Below are 21,374 nucleotides of genomic sequence, written 5' to 3' on the forward strand. Positions count from 1 at the left end.
ATGACATGCGGAAACTACTCTCATCTAAGAAAACAATATATACATCCATATTTCACAGACTATCCAACGACTGGAAAATGTATCTACCTCATAAAATCAACTGATAGACCTTCTTTATATAATACAGAACTATATTTAGCAGAGGTTTTCGCAATAAATATAATTGAATGGTGGATCGGTTATTTATATTACTGAATAAATGTGTATGCATGTCAGTCTGTCTGTCGATAACTTTAAGGTTTATAAAAAATTTTTTATCGGAAATTGAATTTTTGTACCGCTCTCTCAAACTGGTGGATCTGTGAACAGGTGTGCTTACTGTAACAGCTAGGTCTGACTATAGGTGCAGTGCGACTCAGGCTCATTCAGTTCGCCATCAACATGGGAATAAAATGTCTTGTCGCTCTCCTTGTGCTTGTCCTGCTAGCTTTATGTATCGCCTTCAACTGGACGAAAGGTAAGTGCATGTTTCACAACCCAGAAGACCCGTGAAAATCAGGGGTAGAATAGGCCTTCAGCAACCCATTCTTGCCGTAAAAAGCGACTACGCTTGTCGTGAGAGGCGACGAATAGTCCAGGCAAAATAAGGTTTCACTTGGAACAAATTGCAACAGAATTTATTTTACCACAACGCATTTCTACAAGGTCCCGAAAACAACATACTAAAAGTCACAAGCAATCCCAGTTTGGGAAATATGTTGGCGTAAATCCCGAGAGGACCTCATATAGGTCATACTTATTCCAACAAGTATTTACATAGTATGAAAACGAAACATGTTATAGCCTTTATTGTCATGTTAATAAGTAGATTCAGACAATAACAATCAACATTTATATCTAAACTCGCCAAAACGTGTCATTTAAGAGATAAATATTGATATTTGGTGGTTATATTGGATTTATTCAAATGATTGAGAATTCTACATACATCCCTGGGTCTGTTTACCCCAATGTAGAAGTTCAAATCACTCCAATATGTCATCAGAGACCAACAGTGTCTTGATATTCTATGTCTAGCCATCAAACTCTTGGCGGCCATCTTGGAATTTTGGGCCACAAGGGGGCTCTGGTGATGAAATGTCTTATCTTAAAGTGTTAACTATACAACGAGAGACAACACTGCCTCTGTGCACAACGAGGTGCCTCGTATTTTGCTCGGGAGTACACCTATTTGGGCGCATTCGTCTTTGTTTCTTTTCCTATACTTTGATACAATCCTGTTTCGACACCTCTCGTTTTTCACCACAAATAATATTTAGTTTAATGACATGTCGATCGTAGAATAGCAAAATCATTTTAATGGAAGAGAGCAAAAATCCCCCCCCCCCCCCCCCCCCCTCCTGTAGAAGCAGTATTGGGGTATAAATCTGGCCGCATCGTGGGTGTACCGGTCTCAGGCTATATGCCCCCTTACCTATACTACTGAAGATGATATTTTCAAACATAGAGATAACTTTGCTGTAATATTTGTTGGAGATGTTATTGCCCGAACCTAAGATATGAGTGGTATCGTTTATATTGAAAGTGTTATGTCAAAACACCTGGGTATACAAAAAAAAATGATATACCGTAATCGATGAAGTACAAGACACTGATCTGACTGCTTATCTGACCTAGGCATTTCAGATACAAGATGTTCTAGTGATTCGGGGGGAGTGAATAATCATTGACATAAACTCATATACATGTGTAAAAATAACTCACTGTTTATTGTAAATTGCAGAGGGGTGTTGGGAAAAATACCTGTAAAAATTGTAGTGTCATTGATTATACCGTCTCTTCTCTAGGCACTTTAAAATATGTTTCTGATTTAGAAGTTGAATTTTTTTATCCTATTTTATCTGATGTCCATTGCGCTCTGAAATTACTTTTAAAATGTAAATCAACAAATGTTTACAATATCACAGGTCAAACCCAATCAACAAGGGACATCTGTCAATCAAACTCTGGGATAAGAGGCACGCTGACGATGTTGTACAATCAATTCATTCCTGGTGCCCAGTGATATTTGTAATGACGATGTAAACCTTATTGTACATAATATTAACAACATTTTCTTACTCACAGCAAAATCAGATTTGGCCTGAAGCGTGTCAATCATTGAATCCGCCGGCGTAGACCCGGATGCAATAGATCAAAGCCCTGGTTCGGACGCCAATGTAAGATCAGGAGGGGACTGTATCATCAGGCAAAACGGAATTTTAATAAACATAAAAGTTTACTAAACAAAACTCAACTTTTAAACTGTAGTCGACGTTATAAAAAAAAAAAAACCTTCTCAAATTCTATAATAGTCATCACTTCAAAATGCAAAACAATATTTCTAATTTACGGATAAATGACACCCGCTCATTCTGGAAAATGTTAAGTCAAAAGGATAATGATGCAAATTTGCCACCTATCGATACACTCTTTGACTATTTCAAAAACCTAAACGCAGATAGTGTAGACTCTATCCCTGATGATTTGACTGATTTTGATATTAATTTTGATGTCAATAATTGTAATGATATTTTAAACACTGATATAAGCGAACAAGAAATTGAATACGCCATCAAACTACTAAAGAATAACAAGGCATGTGGCCAGGATAACATTATCAATGAATATATATAAGCTTCGGTGCCAACAGTTTTACACTTGTATGCCAGACTATTTAATCTTATATTTGACACTGGGATATTTCCCGAACAATGGTTAAACGGAATTATTCGTCCGATCTACAAAGGTAAAGAAAGTACATATGACTCTTGAAACTTTCGCCCCATAAGTCTTATAAGTTGCCTCGCAAAATTGTTTACCTCAGTTATAAATAAATGATTAAACAATTATGTTGAAAGTAATAACATTCTGTCAGAATCACAAGCGGGTTTTAGACATGGCTACTCCACAAATGGTCATAATTTTACCATGTATGCAATTATTGATTTACTAAAAAATAGAAAGAAAAAAATGTATTGAATTGTTTCGTTTATTTCCAAAAAACTTTTGACAATGTTTGGCGTATAGGATTATGGAAAAAAATATCAGCACAAGGTATTGATGGGAAACTCATTCGTATTATTGTTTATATGTACGATGGCATTACATCATGTGTGTGTTCAAACGGTGTATATTCAGAACATTTCCCTTGTCAAGGAGAAAATCTGTCCCCAATATTGTTTTCATTGTTTCTATATTATCTGGAATCGTTTTTATATTCTCAAAACTGCCCTAGTGTTTCTATTCAATCTCTGTCACTTATTGGTCTGTTAGATCTCTCCGTTGTTTTGTTCGCATTACTACATGTGTATATGCAGATGATACAGTTTTGTTAGCTTTTAATCATCAAAGTTTACAAAATATGTTTGATATGTTTTCACTTTACTGCAGAAAATGGAGATTACATATCAATACTAGTAAAACAAAAAACTAAAAGCAAATTGTGAATCTGCCATAAAGGCCATGTACTTTGTATTACGTAAGAGTAAAACATTTAATCTATCCATAAAATGTCAATTATATCTCTTTTATGCTATTGTAACCAATTCTATTATATGGTTGTGAAATCTGGGGTTTTGAAAATTGTAAACAAATTGAATCTGTTTCTACTTAAATTACTTCCTATTCAGAAAAATACACCTTTATAATGTTGTATGGAGAACTTGGAAGAGTACCTTTAAGTAGTTCTATCAAATGCCGAATGGTATGTTTTTGGGCTAAGGTCTTATCTGGCAAAGAACAAAAGTTATCAAGAATTCTATATCAAATGTTATACATTGAAGTCTGTACAAATAATAGCTGTAACAAGCATGAAATACTCATATCCCCCGCCAATATGACATGTCCGGTTGTGTGCAATTCATTAGCTCCTGTGAACTATGTTCACTGGGCCTTTTTGTAAATGGCCTTATTTGCAGCAGTAAAAATAGTTATTACTGGTGTTGTTTCCCATCTGCAGTTTATGATAGAATATGTAACTGTATTTGGAAAGAGTAAGGATGAGACAAATGGACAAACAACTTCTTTATTACAATTTGTATCGATGATTTGGGTGTAGGTTCTAACACCATTATCAAGCAAGTGAAGTACAGAGTATGGTCGACAAGAATATATACAGGATAGGAGGCAGTGTTAATACAGTTGAGTAGGTTTAAGATCAGTTACACTGTTGTATTTGTAATGAGTTGTGTTTCTGCATAAAGTTAGTCAATGAATGTAACAACCGTGTCCATGACACTTTTGGAGGAAGATAAACACAAGCGATGCAGAACTTACCAACAAGAATGGAAATGTGTTCAATACCGCGAGATGACATTATGTGCCAAGTTTGGTGAAGAAATATGGTACGGTTTTCAAGATCTGCTCCGGAAACGAGGACTACCGCAATTTTCAGTCAAAGTCGTTGCCATGGAAACTTGAAAATATATTTTTTGGAAAATTCCAAACTATCAAAAGGCACCAGTTCACCACTAGACCTATCTATGTGCCAAGTTTGGTGAAGAAATATGGCACGGTTTTCAAGATCTGCTCCGGAAACGAGGACTACCGCCATTTTCAGTCTAAATCAAAGTCGTTGCTATGGAAACTCAAAAAATTATTATTTTATAAATCCAAAACTATCAAAAGGCACCAGTTCATCACTAGACCTATCTATGTGCCAAGTTTGGTGAAGAAATATGTTACGGTTTTCAAGATCTGCTCCGGAAACGAAATGTGACGGACGGACGAGCGGATGGAAGGACGGAAGGACGGACGGGCGGACGGCAACCATTCTTATATCCCCCTTCCACTTCGTGGCGGGGGATAAAAAATGGATAAAATGTTTGGAAAGTATTTTCAATGAAACGGGCTTCAGGTTCTATTGGTTAAGCAAACAAACAGTTATTCCTAATGTCCTTTAATCGATCATGTCGTTAAGATTATCTAATATAGCAACTCAAACATGGAATTCAGAGATTACACATTCTCCTAAAGGTATCACATATCGCATATTTAAAACTGAACTCGTCCTTGAAAAGTATTTATTAGTTATCCCTTTCTCGTTGGCTGTAAAATTCCTTCTGTTTAGAACCTCATGCCACCATTTCCCTATTGAACTAGGTAGGTAGCACAGCATCCCCGTCAGTGAACGAAAGTGTAAACGCTGCGACATGAGCGACGTTGGTGATGAATTCCATTATATTTTTGTTTGTCAATTTTTCAAGACCCAACGGAAAATATAATTTCCAATTTCATATGCTAAAACCCCAAATATGTTTAAATTTAAAGAACCTTTTAATTGTAAAAAAATAAATGTTATTAAGAAACTCTGTACATTCTGTAATGTCATTATGAAAACTGTAAAATCTTCCATGTAAACCATCCCGACCAAATATTTTTGGGAAAATTCCAAACTATCAAAAGGCACCAGTTCACCACTAGATCTATCTATGTGCCAAGTTTGGTGAAGAAATATGGCACGGTTTTCAAGATCTGCTCCGGAAACGGGGACTACCGCCATTTTCAGTCTAATTCAAAGTCGTTGCTATGGAAACTCAAAACAATTTTTTTTTTTAAATCCCAAACTATCAAAAGGCATCAGTTCACCACTAGACCTATCTATGTGCCAAGTTTGGTGAAGAAATATGTTACGGTTTTCAAGATCTGCTCCGGAAACGAAATGTGACGGACGGACGAGCGGATGGAAGGACGGAAGGACGGACGGGCGGACGGCAACCATTCTTATATCCCCCTTCCACTTCGTGGCGGGGGATGAAAAATGGATAAAATGTTTGGAAAGTATTTTCAATGAAACGGGCTTCAGGTTCTATTGGTTAAGCAAACAAACAGTTATTCCTAATGTCCTTTAATCGATCATGTCGTTAAGATTATCTAATATAGCAACTCAAACATGGAATGCAGAGATTACACATTCTTCTAAAGGTATCACATATCGCATATTTAAAACTGAACTCGTCCTTGAAAAGTATTTATTAGTTATCCCTTTCTCGTTGGCTGTAAAATTCCTTCTGTTTAGAACCTCATGCCACCATTTCCCTATTGAACTAGGTAGGTAGCACAGCATCCCCGTCAGTGAACGAAAGTGTAAACGCTGCGACATGAGCGACGTTGGTGATGAATTCCATTATATTTTTGTTTGTCAATTTTTCAAGACCCAACGGAAAATATAATTTCCAATTTCATATGCTAAAACCCCAAATATGTTTAAATTTAAAGAACCTTTTAATTGTAAAAAAATAAATGTTATTAAGAAACTCTGTACATTCTGTAATGTCATTATGAAAACTGTAAAATCTTCCATGTAAACCATCCCGACCAAATATTTTTGGGAAAATTCCAAACTATCAAAAGGCACCAGTTCACCACTAGATCTATCTATGTGCCAAGTTTGGTGAAGAAATATGGCACGGTTTTCAAGATCTGCTCCGGAAACGGGGACTACCGCCATTTTCAGTCTAATTCAAAGTCGTTGCTATGGAAACTCAAAACAATTTTTTTTTTTAAATCCCAAACTATCAAAAGGCATCAGTTCACCACTAGACCTATCTATGTGCCAAGTTTGGTGAAGAAATATGTTACGGTTTTCAAGATCTGCTCCGGAAACGAAATGTGACGGACGGACGAGCGGATGGAAGGACGGAAGGACGGACGGGCGGACGGCAACCATTCTTATATCCCCCTTCCACTTCGTGGCGGGGGATGAAAAATGGATAAAATGTTTGGAAAGTATTTTCAATGAAACGGGCTTCAGGTTCTATTGGTTAAGCAAACAAACAGTTATTCCTAATGTCCTTTAATCGATCATGTCGTTAAGATTATCTAATATAGCAACTCAAACATGGAATGCAGAGATTACACATTCTTCTAAAGGTATCACATATCGCATATTTAAAACTGAACTCGTCCTTGAAAAGTATTTATTAGTTATCCCTTTCTCGTTGGCTGTAAAATTCCTTCTGTTTAGAACCTCGTGCCACCATTTACCTATTTAACTAGGTAGGTGGCACGAAATCCCTGTCAATGAACGTACGTGTAAACTCTGCGACATGAGCGACGTTGGTGATGAATTCCATTATATTTTTGTTTGTCAATTTTTCAAGACCCAACGAAAATATAATTTCCAATTTCATATGCTAAAACCCCAAATATGTTTAAATTTAAAGAACTTTTTAATTGTAAAAAATAAATGTTATTAAGAAACTCTGTACATTCTGTAATGTCATTATGAAAACTGTAAAATCTTCCATGTAAACCATCCCGCCATCTTATGTATTTACTGTTTGCAAATTTGTACCTCATATGCCGAGGATCCCGGCCTGAGCGTAAATAAAGTTCTGTTCTGTTATGATGCTTATGACGTCAATCACTGTATTGTCTGGTCCATACTTGATTATTTGCAGACCGCCGTCATATAGCTGGAATATTGCTGAATGCAGCGTTAAACAACAAACAAAATATAAAAAAACACAAACCAGAAGATATACATTGTTAATTTCCTGAACCGATTGACTGTAGGATCATTATAAGGGTCCACTCCAGTGACTCCACACTACTTCCCCTCTGTTGCCAAGTGCTATTGCCAAGGTACGGCCTTTGCAATGTTATTTCCTTGCAAACATAAAGCAACGGGACGGCTTATATAAGTGTCCATAATAGGAGCGCTAATGTGTACATGTAGGAGATTGTTGTGGTCAAAATACAGCTGCATCTAGTTATGCATGTATCTCTGTCACATATTGCTCCATTCGAGTTAAATACAATTAATTACAAAGATCAGGGTTAGAATAAGACTTCCGCAACCCATGCTTGTCGCAAAATGCGACTGTGCTTGTCGGAAGAGGCGACTAACGGGATCGGGTGATCAGGCTCGCTGACTTGGTTGATGTATGTCATCGTATCCCAGTTGCGTGGATCGAAGCTCGTAATGTCAATCGCTGGATTGTCGGGTCCATACTCGAGTGTTTACAGACCGCGGCGTTAAATAACAACCAAACATATCATCAGATAATTAATTGTAACACTTTTTCAGATCATGCTTTACAACGGTTGTCTCCGGCAGTTTCGTCAAGCGATAATATTGAGGTCGGCTCTTTAAAATTAACCCGTGAAGATCCGGGATAGAATAGATCTTCAGCAACCCATGCTTGCCGTAAAAGGCGACTATCCTTGTCGTAGAAGGCGACTAACGGGATCGGGTGGTCAGGCTCGCTGACTTGGTTGATGCATGTCATCGTAACCCAATTGCGTGGATCGATGCTCATGGTGACAATCACTGGGTTGTCTGGTCCAGACTTGATTATTTTCAGACCGCCCTCATATAGAAGGAACACTGCTGAGTGCGGCGTTAAACAACAAACAAGATATAAATTACGTAAATTCCAATTCCAATGTAATGTCAAAATAAAGACATTGGCAGTCTTTCTAACCAACTTAGTGCCAACGTTAATGTATTGACTCTTTTTCTGGCATCCCAAAGATATCAAGACAGCCAAAGTCCAAATAAATTTAAGTAACATTCTCGGACAAAGTTTCCTAAAATGTTCCAGTATCTCGATGTTTTCAACTTTAATATTTCAAATTTTCCTGCACGAAAACCATTTCATCCAAGTTGTTCATTTATAGGAACGTGTTGCACACCGTGGACTCGGCAGCTCGTGATGTAAATTACACTACTTGAAGCTCTCCCTTTAACATGTTGATGGCTCGTATTGTTGTTGAACTCCGCACTCAGTGCATTATTCCGACTATATCATGAGCATGTATTTATGAATCTCTATCAAATAGTGTGTCCGCGTATCCTGCCCCACCAGTGGCACCCGTCACACACACACACACACACACACACACACACACACACACACACACACAGAGGCAAATTGTTCGACATAAAATGAAAGTTGACTACTGGAAAGTTGAAGTCATTCCTCTTGTCATACTGGTCACCTGTATTTCTAGTTCAGATGTGTAAATCATTGGATGGAAAGTTTGCCAATGCTAGCAGAAATTCCAATTCATCTGCATATGACACACATCAGCATGAAGGGGAGCACAATTGGTGCCCCTGGGGATTCCTTCTTCTTGCCTAAATGTCTTAACATAGATGTTATCGATGAGGAAGTTTTGCAATTCACATAATGTTTTCTCAGTAAACCTCAATTGCATTTGCTTTCGATTTTGCCAATCGCCACTATTGGCTTATTCAGACACACCTACGAGTGTTCAGCTAATCAGAGATAGAAATAATCTTGGCTATCAAAGCAAAGGCAAGTTATGACCGTTTCACACTTTCAGAAAAATGCAAAGCTTAATGTTATTTGGCATAGTGAGTAGATAATGATAAAAATAAATTACAATTCTTGGAAATTCTTACTTCGTGCTCAAATACTGATTTTATCATATCATCGAATATATGTAATTTATTTTTGTTATATTGAGTCACCAATACAATGCGTACTGTATACTTTATTTAATCTAAATAATGTGCAATCTTAATTATTTTATCTTTTTTTTCCATTGATAATGATTTTTTACAATTAATACACATTGAATTGTAATTTCATCAGTATGTCTATTTTATTTTGTGTGAATTGTAAATGACACAACACTTAAAAAAATATTTCAACCTTAATTCTCCAATGAAAAATTTTAAACAACATACACAGAAATATCAACTATGAATGTATTGGCCTATGAGTTCTGATTCACTAAAATCATTGACACCAATCAATAAAACTATGATATCAACTCCCACATCGGGTTCAAGACTGGATCGTTGCATGGTGATCGTTAGTCCAGCTGAAACAGAATTCTCTGAGGGTACACTCGCTGCCATCTTCCCGAGGTTTAACTGACTATAAAAGTCCAGTTCCCACCCTTGCCGAACTTGGCTGGAAGCTTTGGTGGCTCCATTCAGCACTACCGTCGGTATTCAGTTAAGAGTCCTAGTTGACGTTTTCACCAAGAATATCTTCCCGTGGCAAGGGAGTTAACCGACTATAAAAGTCCAGTTTCAATCCTTGCCGAACTTGGCTGGATTCCGGAGTTACATTTTGCCTGGACTAACGAGTCTAGGCATTGTCCAATCAAAATCGCATATCGAACTACATGGATTTCAACTTGCAGATATCAGTCAACTGCCGGATTTGCAAAGCATGTGTTCCGCCAACTTGGCGTCGACACTTTCCAAGTCTTTTCTTGTTTTTAATCAAGGTGTTCAAGTGATGTAATGCACTTTGCGGGGTAAGACCCGTTTTTCAAAATATAGAACTTGATTATCAATCAGAACGTTTTGACTGGAAGCCGCCATTTTGTTTCAAGCAAATGCATGTGATATGTGTGATGGAATCTGTTTGGTCAATAGGAGGGACACAGAAGAGGCAAATAACTCGTAATGGCCACTGTTTGCGCAACGATCGAGCCTGGAAATTCCAGCCTAGTTCGGCAAGTGTGGGAACTGGACTTTGATAGTCGGTAAACGCCCTTGCCTCGGGAAAATGACTCGTTGCTAGTATGCAAAAACAGTGTCAGGCCAACCTTGTAAGATAAGGGTAGCGTTGTTGAGTCGCGTATTCTTATGTGGATCAGAAAGATAACTAGATTCTACCTCAGATGCCTCTTCAATCGCAACGATGTCGCACATGAGATCCTCTTCACAGGTGGCTCTCCTGGTCTGTTCTTCACGCTCTCAACATTTGTTCACCAGTGCTCAGCTTATCTTGATTCATCTGTAACATTGATATTTGTCTGAGACGGACACTATTGTTTGTTCACAGCCTATGACAAGAGTTCCTTGACGTGAGTGAAGGACTCGGGGCATTTTGCGGCGTAGGTTGTATTGCCGATTTAGAATGCTAGCTACAATCCCAGGTGACAGGTGGCTGTTCTCGCTATTAGACAAGAGACGTTTCGTGTGGACAGTTAGCGACCTTGGTTTTGAAATCCCAAACTTTGTTGCTGTCAAGATCGGACAGCTGCGGGTGTTTACAGTGTTTGAAACGAATGGTTTTAACTTCTTTGAGTGGCATTTAGAAGTTGGTGTGATGAAGTAAGACGAGTTCTATGGATGAACAACTTCTTTATTACAGTTAGTGCGACGTTTCGGTGTAGATCCTAACACCTTTATCAAGCAAGTGATTGATAGTGCTTACTTACTTACTTACTTTGGAGATTTAACGTGCGCTTTCCGACTGATTCGTATTTCGCACACGGGCCCGGCCAGGCCTTTCAATGTGTTTCCGAAAGGGGCGAAAGTGGTCTGTGCAACCCAAGAGGGGGCTTTAGGGGTTGCTTATATAGAATTTGGGCATTTTGAGATTTGGAATAGATGCCGATGGGATTGGGGAGGAGAACTAAGGGAGCATTGTATGGTGGATGTTTGTTTGTTTATGAAATTTTGATTTGGTAGATTATAGTGTTTTTAGATGCGTTTTATTAGTTCCGTTTTTATTAAGAATACGCCTAAGGCCTTGAAGTTTTCTAGTTTATTTTGTGGGTTTAGTATTGCTTCTAGAGTGAGAGCCTTGTTTAGATTGAGGATGGTTTGTAATGCAGTTCGATGAGTTAGGTAGTGTGTGCAGTGGATGAGTGAGTGTTCTGGGGTTTCTAGTTGTTTGCAGTGTGGGCAGTTACTTATAGTGGTTTTTAAAAAAAAATTTAGGTGGTTATTTAGGTTGGTGTGTCCTGTTTGGAGTTTAGTGATTACTCTGTCGATTTTTTTTTGATGGATGGAGAATTTTTGGTTTGGTTAGTGGTTTGCTGAGTACTTTTTTGATTTGGCTATTTGAGTTTAGATATAGGTTATGCCATTTTTGGGTGATTTTTTGCTTGTTTACGATTTAAATTTCTGATTTTGAGATGGGTAAGTTTAAGCTTATTTCTGGGATTTTGAGGGATAGTTTAGCTGCCTTATCGGCGTTTTCATTACCGTATATTCCTACGTGGGCGGGTATCCACAAGAAGGTTATTTGTTTGCCTGCCTTAGTTAGGTCGTTGGAGCTTTTAAGTATTTGATTTATTAATTTAGGTCGGTTTTGGGTATTTTTGTTTTGGAGGGCTTGTAGTCCACTGTAGTCGGTAAGTATTAGGATTTTTTTTGTGGTTTTATGGATTCTTGATTATGGAGGGCTGAGGCCATGCCCATTAGTTCTGCCGTGAATATTGATTGGTTGTTTAGGAGTCGGAAGGATTGTGTGGTTTTAGTTGGTTGTGTGGTATGGACTCCGAAACCTGTGTGTTTGGAGGTCGGATCTGAAGATCCATCCGTGTAAATGTGACACCAATTTGGCCAATTTTCGTGTATGTATGTTAGTGTGGTGGTTTTAGCTATCTTTGGGTCGGTTTGTTTATTTATTTGGCTAGCTAGTGTTGTGTCTATTTTGGGTATTTTAAGTTTAGGGGTGAAGATATTTGATTTTTTGCAGTTTTGTTTAAGATTTTGAGTTTGGTGTTCATTTAGGCAGTTTGTTATTCTTTGGGATATTGGGGTAAGTAAGGGGTGTTTACGAGCTAGAGCTTGGTTTTGGGGGCTGATATTTTGGTTTATTAAGTTTTGGATGAGAGGGTTTGATTGGTACGCGGCCCAGAAATTTAAGCTTAGCTGTTCCCTGCGTAGACTTAGTGGCATTTCTCCTGTTAAGGCCTGAAGTGAAGTGTAGGAGGTGCCTTGTTGGGTGCGTGTAATTAGTTTGAGAGCCTGATATTGTATTGAGTCAAGTTTTTTAGATAGAGAGTTGTTTAGGGTATTGTATATGGCGCAGCCGTAGTCTAGTTTTGATCTAATTAGTGATATGTAGAGAGAGAGAGGAGGGTATCTTTGGAGGGCACTACTCAAACTATACAATCTCATCTACCTAAACGGACAGGTTCCTACCCCCTGGAAACAGGCCCTAGTCATACCAATCCCTAAACCTAATAAACCAGCTAATCAAGCTAACTCATATAGACCAATATCCCTAACTTCAAACTTATGTAAAGTAATGGAATCAATGGCTAAAAATAGATTACAACATTACTTAACCCAAAATAACATCATAAACCCAGATCAAAGCGGTTTCACTCCTGGCCGCTCAACCCTAGATAACCTCGCCCGACTAGAACAAGATATTAAGACAGGACAACTAAATAAACAATATACCACAGGCATCGTCTTAGACTTCTCTAAAGCTTTCGACATGGTATGGCACGATGGGCTAATACAAAAACTTAAAAAAATAGGACTCAAAGGTCAGATAATAAACTACATCCAGGACTTCCTAAACAATCGTAAAATAACAGTGGGTATAGACCAAACTCTATCGGACCAATGCCCCCTAGAAAATGGCACTCCCCAGTGCAGTATCCTCAGCCCCACTCTCTTCAATATAATAATAAACGATCTGTTCGAGGGCCTATCCCCTAAAGTAAACACATCAAAATTCGCGGATGATTGAGCCATCTGGATCCGCACTAAATGCATTTAAATGGCCCAAAATTTACTCTAAAAATCTCTTAATAAAATACAACAATGGGCTGACAAATGGGGCTTCTCCCTTAACTCAGAAAAAACAACAGGAATAGTATTCAAACATAAAAACATGAAACCCGCCTCCCCAATCCTCCAGCTAAACAATCAAACAATCAAATTTCAAAAATAAACCAAATTCTTAGGACTTATTTTCGATGAACATCTCACCTGGGATGCTCACATCAAAAACCTAACAACTAAATGCAGAAAAGACCTAAACACCCTAAGATGCCTAACTGGCTCTAACTGGGGAGCCTCCAAAGATACCCTCCTCTCTCTCTACATATCACTAATTAGATCAAAACTAGACTACGGCTGCGCCATATACAACACCCTAAACAACTCTCTATCTTAAAAACTTGACTCAATACAATATCAGGCTCTCAACTAATTACACGCACCCAACATGGCACCTCCTACACCTCACTTCAGGCCTTAACAGGAGAAATGCCACTAAGTCTACGCAGGGAACAGCTAAGCTTAAATTTCTGGGCCGCGTCCCAATCAAACCCTCTCATCCAAAACTTAATAAACCAAAACATCGGCCCCCAAAACCAAGCTCTAGCTGGTAAACACCCCTTACTTACCCCAATATCCCAAAGAATAACAAACTACCTAAATGAACACCAAATTAAAAATCTTAAACAAAACTGCAAACAATCAAATATCTTCACCCCTAAACTTAAAATACCCAAAATAGACACAACACTAGCTAGCCAAATAAATAAACAAACCGACCCAAAGATAGCTAAAACCACCACACTAGCATACATACACGAAAATTGGCCAAATTGGTGTCACATTTACACGGACGGATCCTCAGATCCGACCTCAAAACACACAGGTTTCGGAGTCCATACCACACAACCAACTAAAACCACACAATCCTTCCGACTCCCAAACAACCAATCAATATTCACGGCAGAACTAATGGGCATGGCCTCAGCCCTCCATAATCAAGAATCCATAAAACCACAAAAAAAATCCTAATACTTACCGACTCCCTAAGTGGACTGCAAGCCCTCCAAAACAAAAATACCCAAAACCGACCTAAATTAATCAATCAAATACTTAAAAACTCCAACGACCCAACTAAGGCAGGCAAACAAATAACCTTCTTGTGGATACCCGCCCACGTAGGAATATACGGTAATGAAAACGCCGAAAAAGCAGCTAAACTATCCCTCAAAATCCCAGAAATAAGCTTAAACTTACCCATCTCAAAATCAGAAATTAAAAGTGTAAACAAGCAAAAAATCACAAAAATGGCATAACCTATATCTAAACTCAAATAGCCAAATCAAAAAAGTGCTCAGCAAACCACTAACCAAACCAAAAATTCTCCATCCATCAAAAAAAAATCGACAGAGTAATCACTAAACTCCAAACAGGACACACCAACCTAAATAACCACCTAAAATTTAAAAAAAAAACACACTACAGGTAACTGCCCACACTGCAAACAACCAGAAACCCCAGAACACTCACTCATCCACTGCACACACTACCTAACACATCGAACCGCATTACAAACCATCCTCAATCTAAACAAGGCTTTCACTCTAGAAGCAATACTAAACCCACAAAATAAACTAGAAAACTTCAAGGCCTTAGGCGTATTCTTAATCAAAACGGAACTAATAAAACGCATCTAAAAACACAATAACCTACCAAATCAAAATCACATATACAAACAAACATCCACCATACCCAGCTCCCTTTGTTCTCCTCCCCAACCCCATCGGCATCTATTCCAAATCTCAAAATTCCCAAATTCTATATAAGCAACCCCTAAACCCCCCTCTTGGGTTGCACAGACCACTTTCGCCCCTTTCGGAAACACATTAAATGGCCTGGCCGGGCCCGTGTGCGAAATACGCATCAGTCGGAAAGCGCACGTTAAATCTCCTAAGTAAGTAAGTAAGTAAGTAAGTAAGTAAGTAAGTAAGTAAGTAAGCACTATCCATCACTTGCTTGATAAAGGTGTTAGGATCTACACCGAAACGTCGCACTAATTGCAATAAAGAAGTCGTTCATCCATAGAACTAGTCTTACTTCAATGGTTTTAAGATGGGCAACATTTGGTCAACAAGAATCCAGTGGTTCTCCTTCAAACTAAGTTGTTTGTGTTTGATGAACGTCGGTCAGTAAGCACTGTTTTGAGATCAGTTTTTCTATCATGACATAGTTGGAATTCCACCATGTCAGAGCATCTTAAACCACTGTTTTGTTTTTTGGCCCAGCTTCTATTGGTGTTCAGTTAGGGCATTTGATGCTGGAATTGATTTGTTGAAGAACGCAACGTAATGGCGGTGCTGTCCAGTCCATTCTGGACTGCAAACTGCAGCTTATGTGCAAAACATTGTTCACGCTTGATGTATGCTGGTCTGCAGCATGTTTGAAGCGCTGTGATATTACTTTGTGAATCTGGAATTGCTTTGCAATAATGGTCAGTGCTTCTGCGATATTAAACCCAGTGTGCTGGTTATGGAGGTCCGTTGTGGCCATCATTGCATTTTGCAGCTTCCAGTCGTCAGAAATGTAATGACCAGTTACAGTAACGTAAGCCACTGTGTTCAACCTAGTCCACATGTCGGTTGTAAAGGCCATTGTTTGTGATTTTAATTTGGATATTAGCATCTTTTTCTCGTTCTCGTACATCGCCATGATAATTTTCTTCCCAATTTTGTGAGTTGGAGGCGTGTATAATGGGTTAAGTGTGACGCAAAACTCTCGTGGGCCTAGTCCCACAAACAAGCTCAACGTTGGAAACCTTTTAGGCGCCAATGCAACTTTTTCCGTGTACAACTGGTCTTTATACTATTAAGTATTAAAATAAGAAACTATTTCTTTTTTCGATATATATACACTATTATCATTTTGTTTATTGAACTGGTCTTTGAAACTGCAGTATTAATACATGTAACTTTTCAATACTAAATCCCCGGATTTATTTAAGATCTTTCAAGTGAATTTTCTTCATTAACAACATCGATGCAATGATAAAAATATATGGTCAAGTAGTTTCTGCGCAAAGGTGAAAATAGCTGTTCTCGAAACTGAACTCTCTTTGTCAAATATTTTTTGGCGTTAATAATGACTATTGGAAAAATCAAGTTATCTCCATTAATATTTTCCTCGTATTCTCAGCCGTTGTTGATGACGGGGATATGAGCATAAGGGGAAGAACTCTAAATCCATAACAGTAATGGGTACTCGATTCCGGGTCAGCAAATTTGGATAGTCTTGCTTGACAACGGTATAAGGATCTATACCGAAACGTTGCCTTTACAGTATTAAAGAAGTTGTTATCAATATATTGTGTCTACTTTGTCATCCGTCAACTTCTAAGTAATGCCAATCAAACATTTCAAATTTGGTCCCAGTTCTTATAGAGACAATAGCTAAAATGCCTGCACCAACTGACAAGCATGAGCGCAACGTCTCCTTGAAATGGTAAACTTTCTTCAGAAGTTTGCACCAAATCTGTCAAATCACTTGACCACTATGTGCGTTGTTGATTGATGGTAATCACTTCTTGTGGGATGAACACATTCATGGAATGTCTCCTAAGGAAATGAAGAATATCTTGTCTGAACCACCAGTCTTGAAGTTCTTTGGTGGCTCTGGTCAAACCGAAATACAGTGTGATGCTTCACAAAATAGATTCGTGGGTGTGTCTCTCATTTAAGGACTACCTGTGGTACATGCTTCACAAGCTCTTTCAACATCTTACAACATCTGAATAAAATTACGCCCAGATTGAAAAGGAGATGTTATCTGTTGTGGTTGGCATGGAAAGGTTTGAACACTATATCGATGGTACGAAAGTGCATGTCGAGGTAGATCATAAATCAGCAATCCTTAACAAAACTTGCATAGCATGCTAAAATGACGATGATGTTGCGTCTTTAAAAGTTTGACATGAAAGTAGCCTTGTGAAAAGGTCGCTGATGTATGTGGCGGACACACTTGGCCACACATGATGAAGCAGAAGGGAGAAGAGGGAGAATATATAAAGCGATGAATCCCTTTAACACGTCCAATTTTAATTCTGAAAACCCATTTGTCTAGAAACTTTCCATGCTGTGGCCAATCTCTGTCAAAGGTATTTACAAAATTGAACATGCTGTTCTCATGGGTACATAAAAGGAAGAAAAAATGTTTAAAAAATCTTCGAAAACTTAGTGAGTGAGTGAGTATGGTTTTACGCCGCTTTTAGCAATATTCCAGCAATATCACGGCGGGGGACACCAGAAATGGGCTTCACACATTGTACCCATGTCGGGAATCGAACCTGGGTCTTCGCCGTGGCGAGCGAACACTTTAACCACTAGGCTACCTCGTAAACTTAAAATTTAAACTATGTCGTCCATGGGCCTGCCCAGCGAAATATTTTAATAACGCCACAAATTAGTTGGATTAAGTTAAAATGAGTTGAATCATGTGTCATGATGCTAATAGACAAACCTCTATGTATTTGCCAAAGAAAAACATGAGTTTTGAGCAAAGAACAATATTCTCGTGCATGGGCCCAACCCTTTCGCCCATGAGCGCAAAATTTTAATAACGCCACAAATTAGTTGAATTGAGTTAAAATGCGTTTAATCATGTGTCATGATGCTTGTAGACAAACCTTTATGTATTTGTTTAAGAAAAACACGAGTTTTGAGCAAAGGAAAATGTTCTCGCCAATGGGCGAAATATTTTAATAACGCCACAAATTAGTTGAATTAAGTTAAAATGAGTCGAATCATGTGTCATGACACATAGGTTTCCAGAATTAAAATGGGACGTGTTCTTTCCATATCCAATAGAAATCTCTGCATACAGTCGATTGTACAAATCCATCCAAATGCCAGAGTAAGTTTCAATCTCTGAGAAGAGGTTTTCAGAGATACAGGAAGCAGATTATTCAGGTGTCGGCATGCTGGCACTGAAAACTGTTTGTGCAGAATAACATCATCATCAGGGGTGAACGTGTGGTCATACCAAAGGTGGGGTAAGGTGAAATGGAGTTTGACGTCACGTCCAAGATTATTGCACTTATATAATGACGTGCATGCACGTGTGTGTGTGTATGGCTGCTTGTACTAGTCCGGACTCATGCCGATTTTTAGTGCTAGCCCACTGAGATACAATGCCGCAGTTTAACATGAATACCTCACTCAGACACAATATGCTGACTCCGAGCCGACCAGTCCTTGTTTTAGCCCCTTAATGTCGAGCGCCAGACAGAGTAACAACAAGTACCAACTTTTGGTATGACGCACGCGGGCGGGGATCGAACCCCGGACCTTCAGGTCTCCGGGCAGACTCTCTACCACTCGACCAAGAGGCCGTCCGGTCATACCAAAGAGTATACAAAACGATATTATTGAGAGGATACATTCCAGCCATATTGATTTTCGAGAATGTATGCGCATATGTGAGATTTCTGTCAAAGCAAGGAACCGCTGATTGGCTGCGAATCCCATGTCGTCCGTGGAAGAAAATTGACTTTGATATGTCTGAATTTGAACAGTGGGTCTATCTCATCAAAGTGAACAACATGTATGTTTCTGACTACTTTGAAGTTGATTGCCTACATGGCAAGCATGCTGAGGTTATTGAGAATCTCAAAGTCCAATGTGCAAGACATTGAATACCAGATTGCATGATGGCCTATAATGATACGCCATTAAACTCAGGTGCTTTTGAACCGTTTGCTGGCAGCTGTGACTTTGTTCACCAAATATCACCATGGAGATATTCGCAGTCAAATGGCAAGGTGGAAATGCTGTCAAACCTGTGAAAGACTCATGACAAAGTCAGGCTTGGCAAAGGCTGATCCATGTCCTGTACTGTCAGACATTGGTACAATGGCCCTGATTGCAACAACAGGTGGTACTAAGGTGTACCTGTTTGGTCGTGTCTTGCTGTTTAACACTGTCAATGTCTGAGAACATGCTTGTTTAACTCCAAAATTGAGAAGATCTGGATGCTGAATCAAAGAATTTACAGTCCCTTGAAATGATGTCTGAGCACTAGCTGAGATCGGACCATGGTCGATTTTGTCTATTGCTGAGTTTGTGAAGATTCAAAGTGACACAAACTCTCCTCAATACTGTATGGCAAGAGTGATGACTTCAATATGCCAATGGTCAACTTTCCCTTTATGTCAAACAATATTCAAGCAGCTCCAGCCTTTGGTGTCGACTACATTTCACAACTTTTGAGGTTCAGTCAAACATCCATTTGCTGAGAAGATTTAAAAGAATATCATACAACTCCTGTTCAAGAGGTGTTTCATCAAGGTTTCAACACTCAAGGTCTCATGTGGAGGACGCTTCCACATTTGATACACATCAGTCACAAACATGATGTCCGATGCAATTCCCTATTTTGATACAATATGTACAATATGTTTGAAAGTTCTGTTCAAATGAACAGTTGCCTTTGAATGTGTGTGTGTGTGTGACGGGTGCATCCGGTGGGGCAGGACACGCTCTCCTCTTGCCGAACACCTGGTGTCCATAAACACATGCTCATGATATAGTGTGTGATGTCGGATGTGTGATACGTTAGATGCATATACAAACACCAAACACTCTTCAAAAAAAGAAACGCATCCCCCAAACATGTTCATAGACCTGGGTGGTTATGAAGGATTGCAGATTTTGCTTTCAAATACAAGTATCATAAAAACAATGTTCCGATTTTGGAAACGATAGCAGATTTCTGGAATCTCGCTATTCTCATTCTACATATCCACATGCGAGGGGTGACTCAAATGTTGTGAAATGTAGACACCAAAGGCTGTAGCTGTTGGAATATTGCTCGACTAAAAGGAAAAGTTGACCTTCAGAAAGTTGAGGGGTTTCACTGGTCTGTCTTATTCGAAGTTCAGGTCAGTAAACATACATTTCTTTTAATGTATGTAATGCTATTAAGGTTCGGTTGATAGCATGCCTGATAGCGTGCCACGTTGCTCATGATATCTATTATCGGTTTGTCTGGGACAGACTCGATACTTGAAAGACCGCCATTTAATAGCTAGGAACTGCCGTTATATGTCTATTATATGTATGTATGTATGTATGTATGTATGTATGTATGTATGTATGTATGTATGTATGTATGTATGTATGTATGTATGTATGTATGTATGTATTGACAATATACATATGCAGCAAACATGTACATGTTCTTTAATTATATAATGTTTATGTTTGTTTATAGGCCCAGAGAAACCTCATGTCACCGCTGCAACAAAGCCCTCAGATGAAAGTGCAACTTGAAAGCAGATTTGCTCAGAGGAGAAAACTTCTGAAAGACACCTGCAACCGGTTTGGGTATACACCGTCTCCAGATGGATCAAAGAGAATGAGAACCAATAACGATATTTCCATTGGATCCAGCTCACAACTGAGAAAATCTAGCACAATGATCGCGTTCGTTAGAAATCCATACACAAGATTATTTTCAGGATATGTTGATAAAATGTACTGTATCAATCCATATTATTGGAAGAGTGTGGGAAAGCCTGCCCTGATGGTGGTGCGGGGCAACGCTTCCAGAACTGGAAGCTTACGTTGTGGACATGACTTAAGTTTTGCCGAGTTCGTGAATTACTTTATTTACCAGCATGACCACAAACAAAATATTGATCCCCATTTTATGCCAATCAGTGAACATTGTAAGTTCTGTGAGACTGAATATACGTACATAGGGAAGCTGGAGACATTTCGAGATGACATGGTGTTTGTGAGTGACGCTATGGGTATGCTTGACTATAAGACTACGAGGGAAGCTATACTAAAATATGGTTTCCATGGTAAGTCTGCAATGATTTCCTCCAGTACACGTCTTGTGTTTTTTTCAAGACGGGTCGAAATGGAACAATGTGGGG

At 38.8% G+C, this 21,374-nt stretch overlaps 1 protein-coding gene across 2 annotated transcripts in view; it reads left to right on the forward strand.

The window, feature by feature from the left end:
- The first annotated feature begins 380 nt into the window (after positions 1-380).
- The window catches only part of LOC124143708, a 42,567-nt gene continuing 21,573 nt past the window's right edge, over positions 381-21,374 (forward strand). The window contains exons 1-3 of one of the 2 annotated variants that reach the window (XM_048388298.1): positions 381-457; positions 8,012-8,064; positions 20,705-20,826. In XM_048388298.1, coding sequence (XP_048244255.1) covers positions 382-457; positions 8,012-8,064; positions 20,705-20,826 — 251 coding nt within the window. In that variant the 5' untranslated portion in view covers position 381. Of the gene's footprint in view, positions 458-7,983; positions 8,065-20,704; positions 20,827-21,374 lie in introns of those variants that run through there. The other variant, XM_046512767.2, reaches the window with a different exon arrangement.

Source organism: Haliotis rufescens, unplaced genomic scaffold, assembly GCF_023055435.1.
Source record: "Haliotis rufescens isolate VD_foot unplaced genomic scaffold, xgHalRufe1.0.p SCAF_7, whole genome shotgun sequence".
In the NCBI taxonomy this organism is placed as follows: domain Eukaryota; kingdom Metazoa; phylum Mollusca; class Gastropoda; order Lepetellida; family Haliotidae; genus Haliotis; species Haliotis rufescens.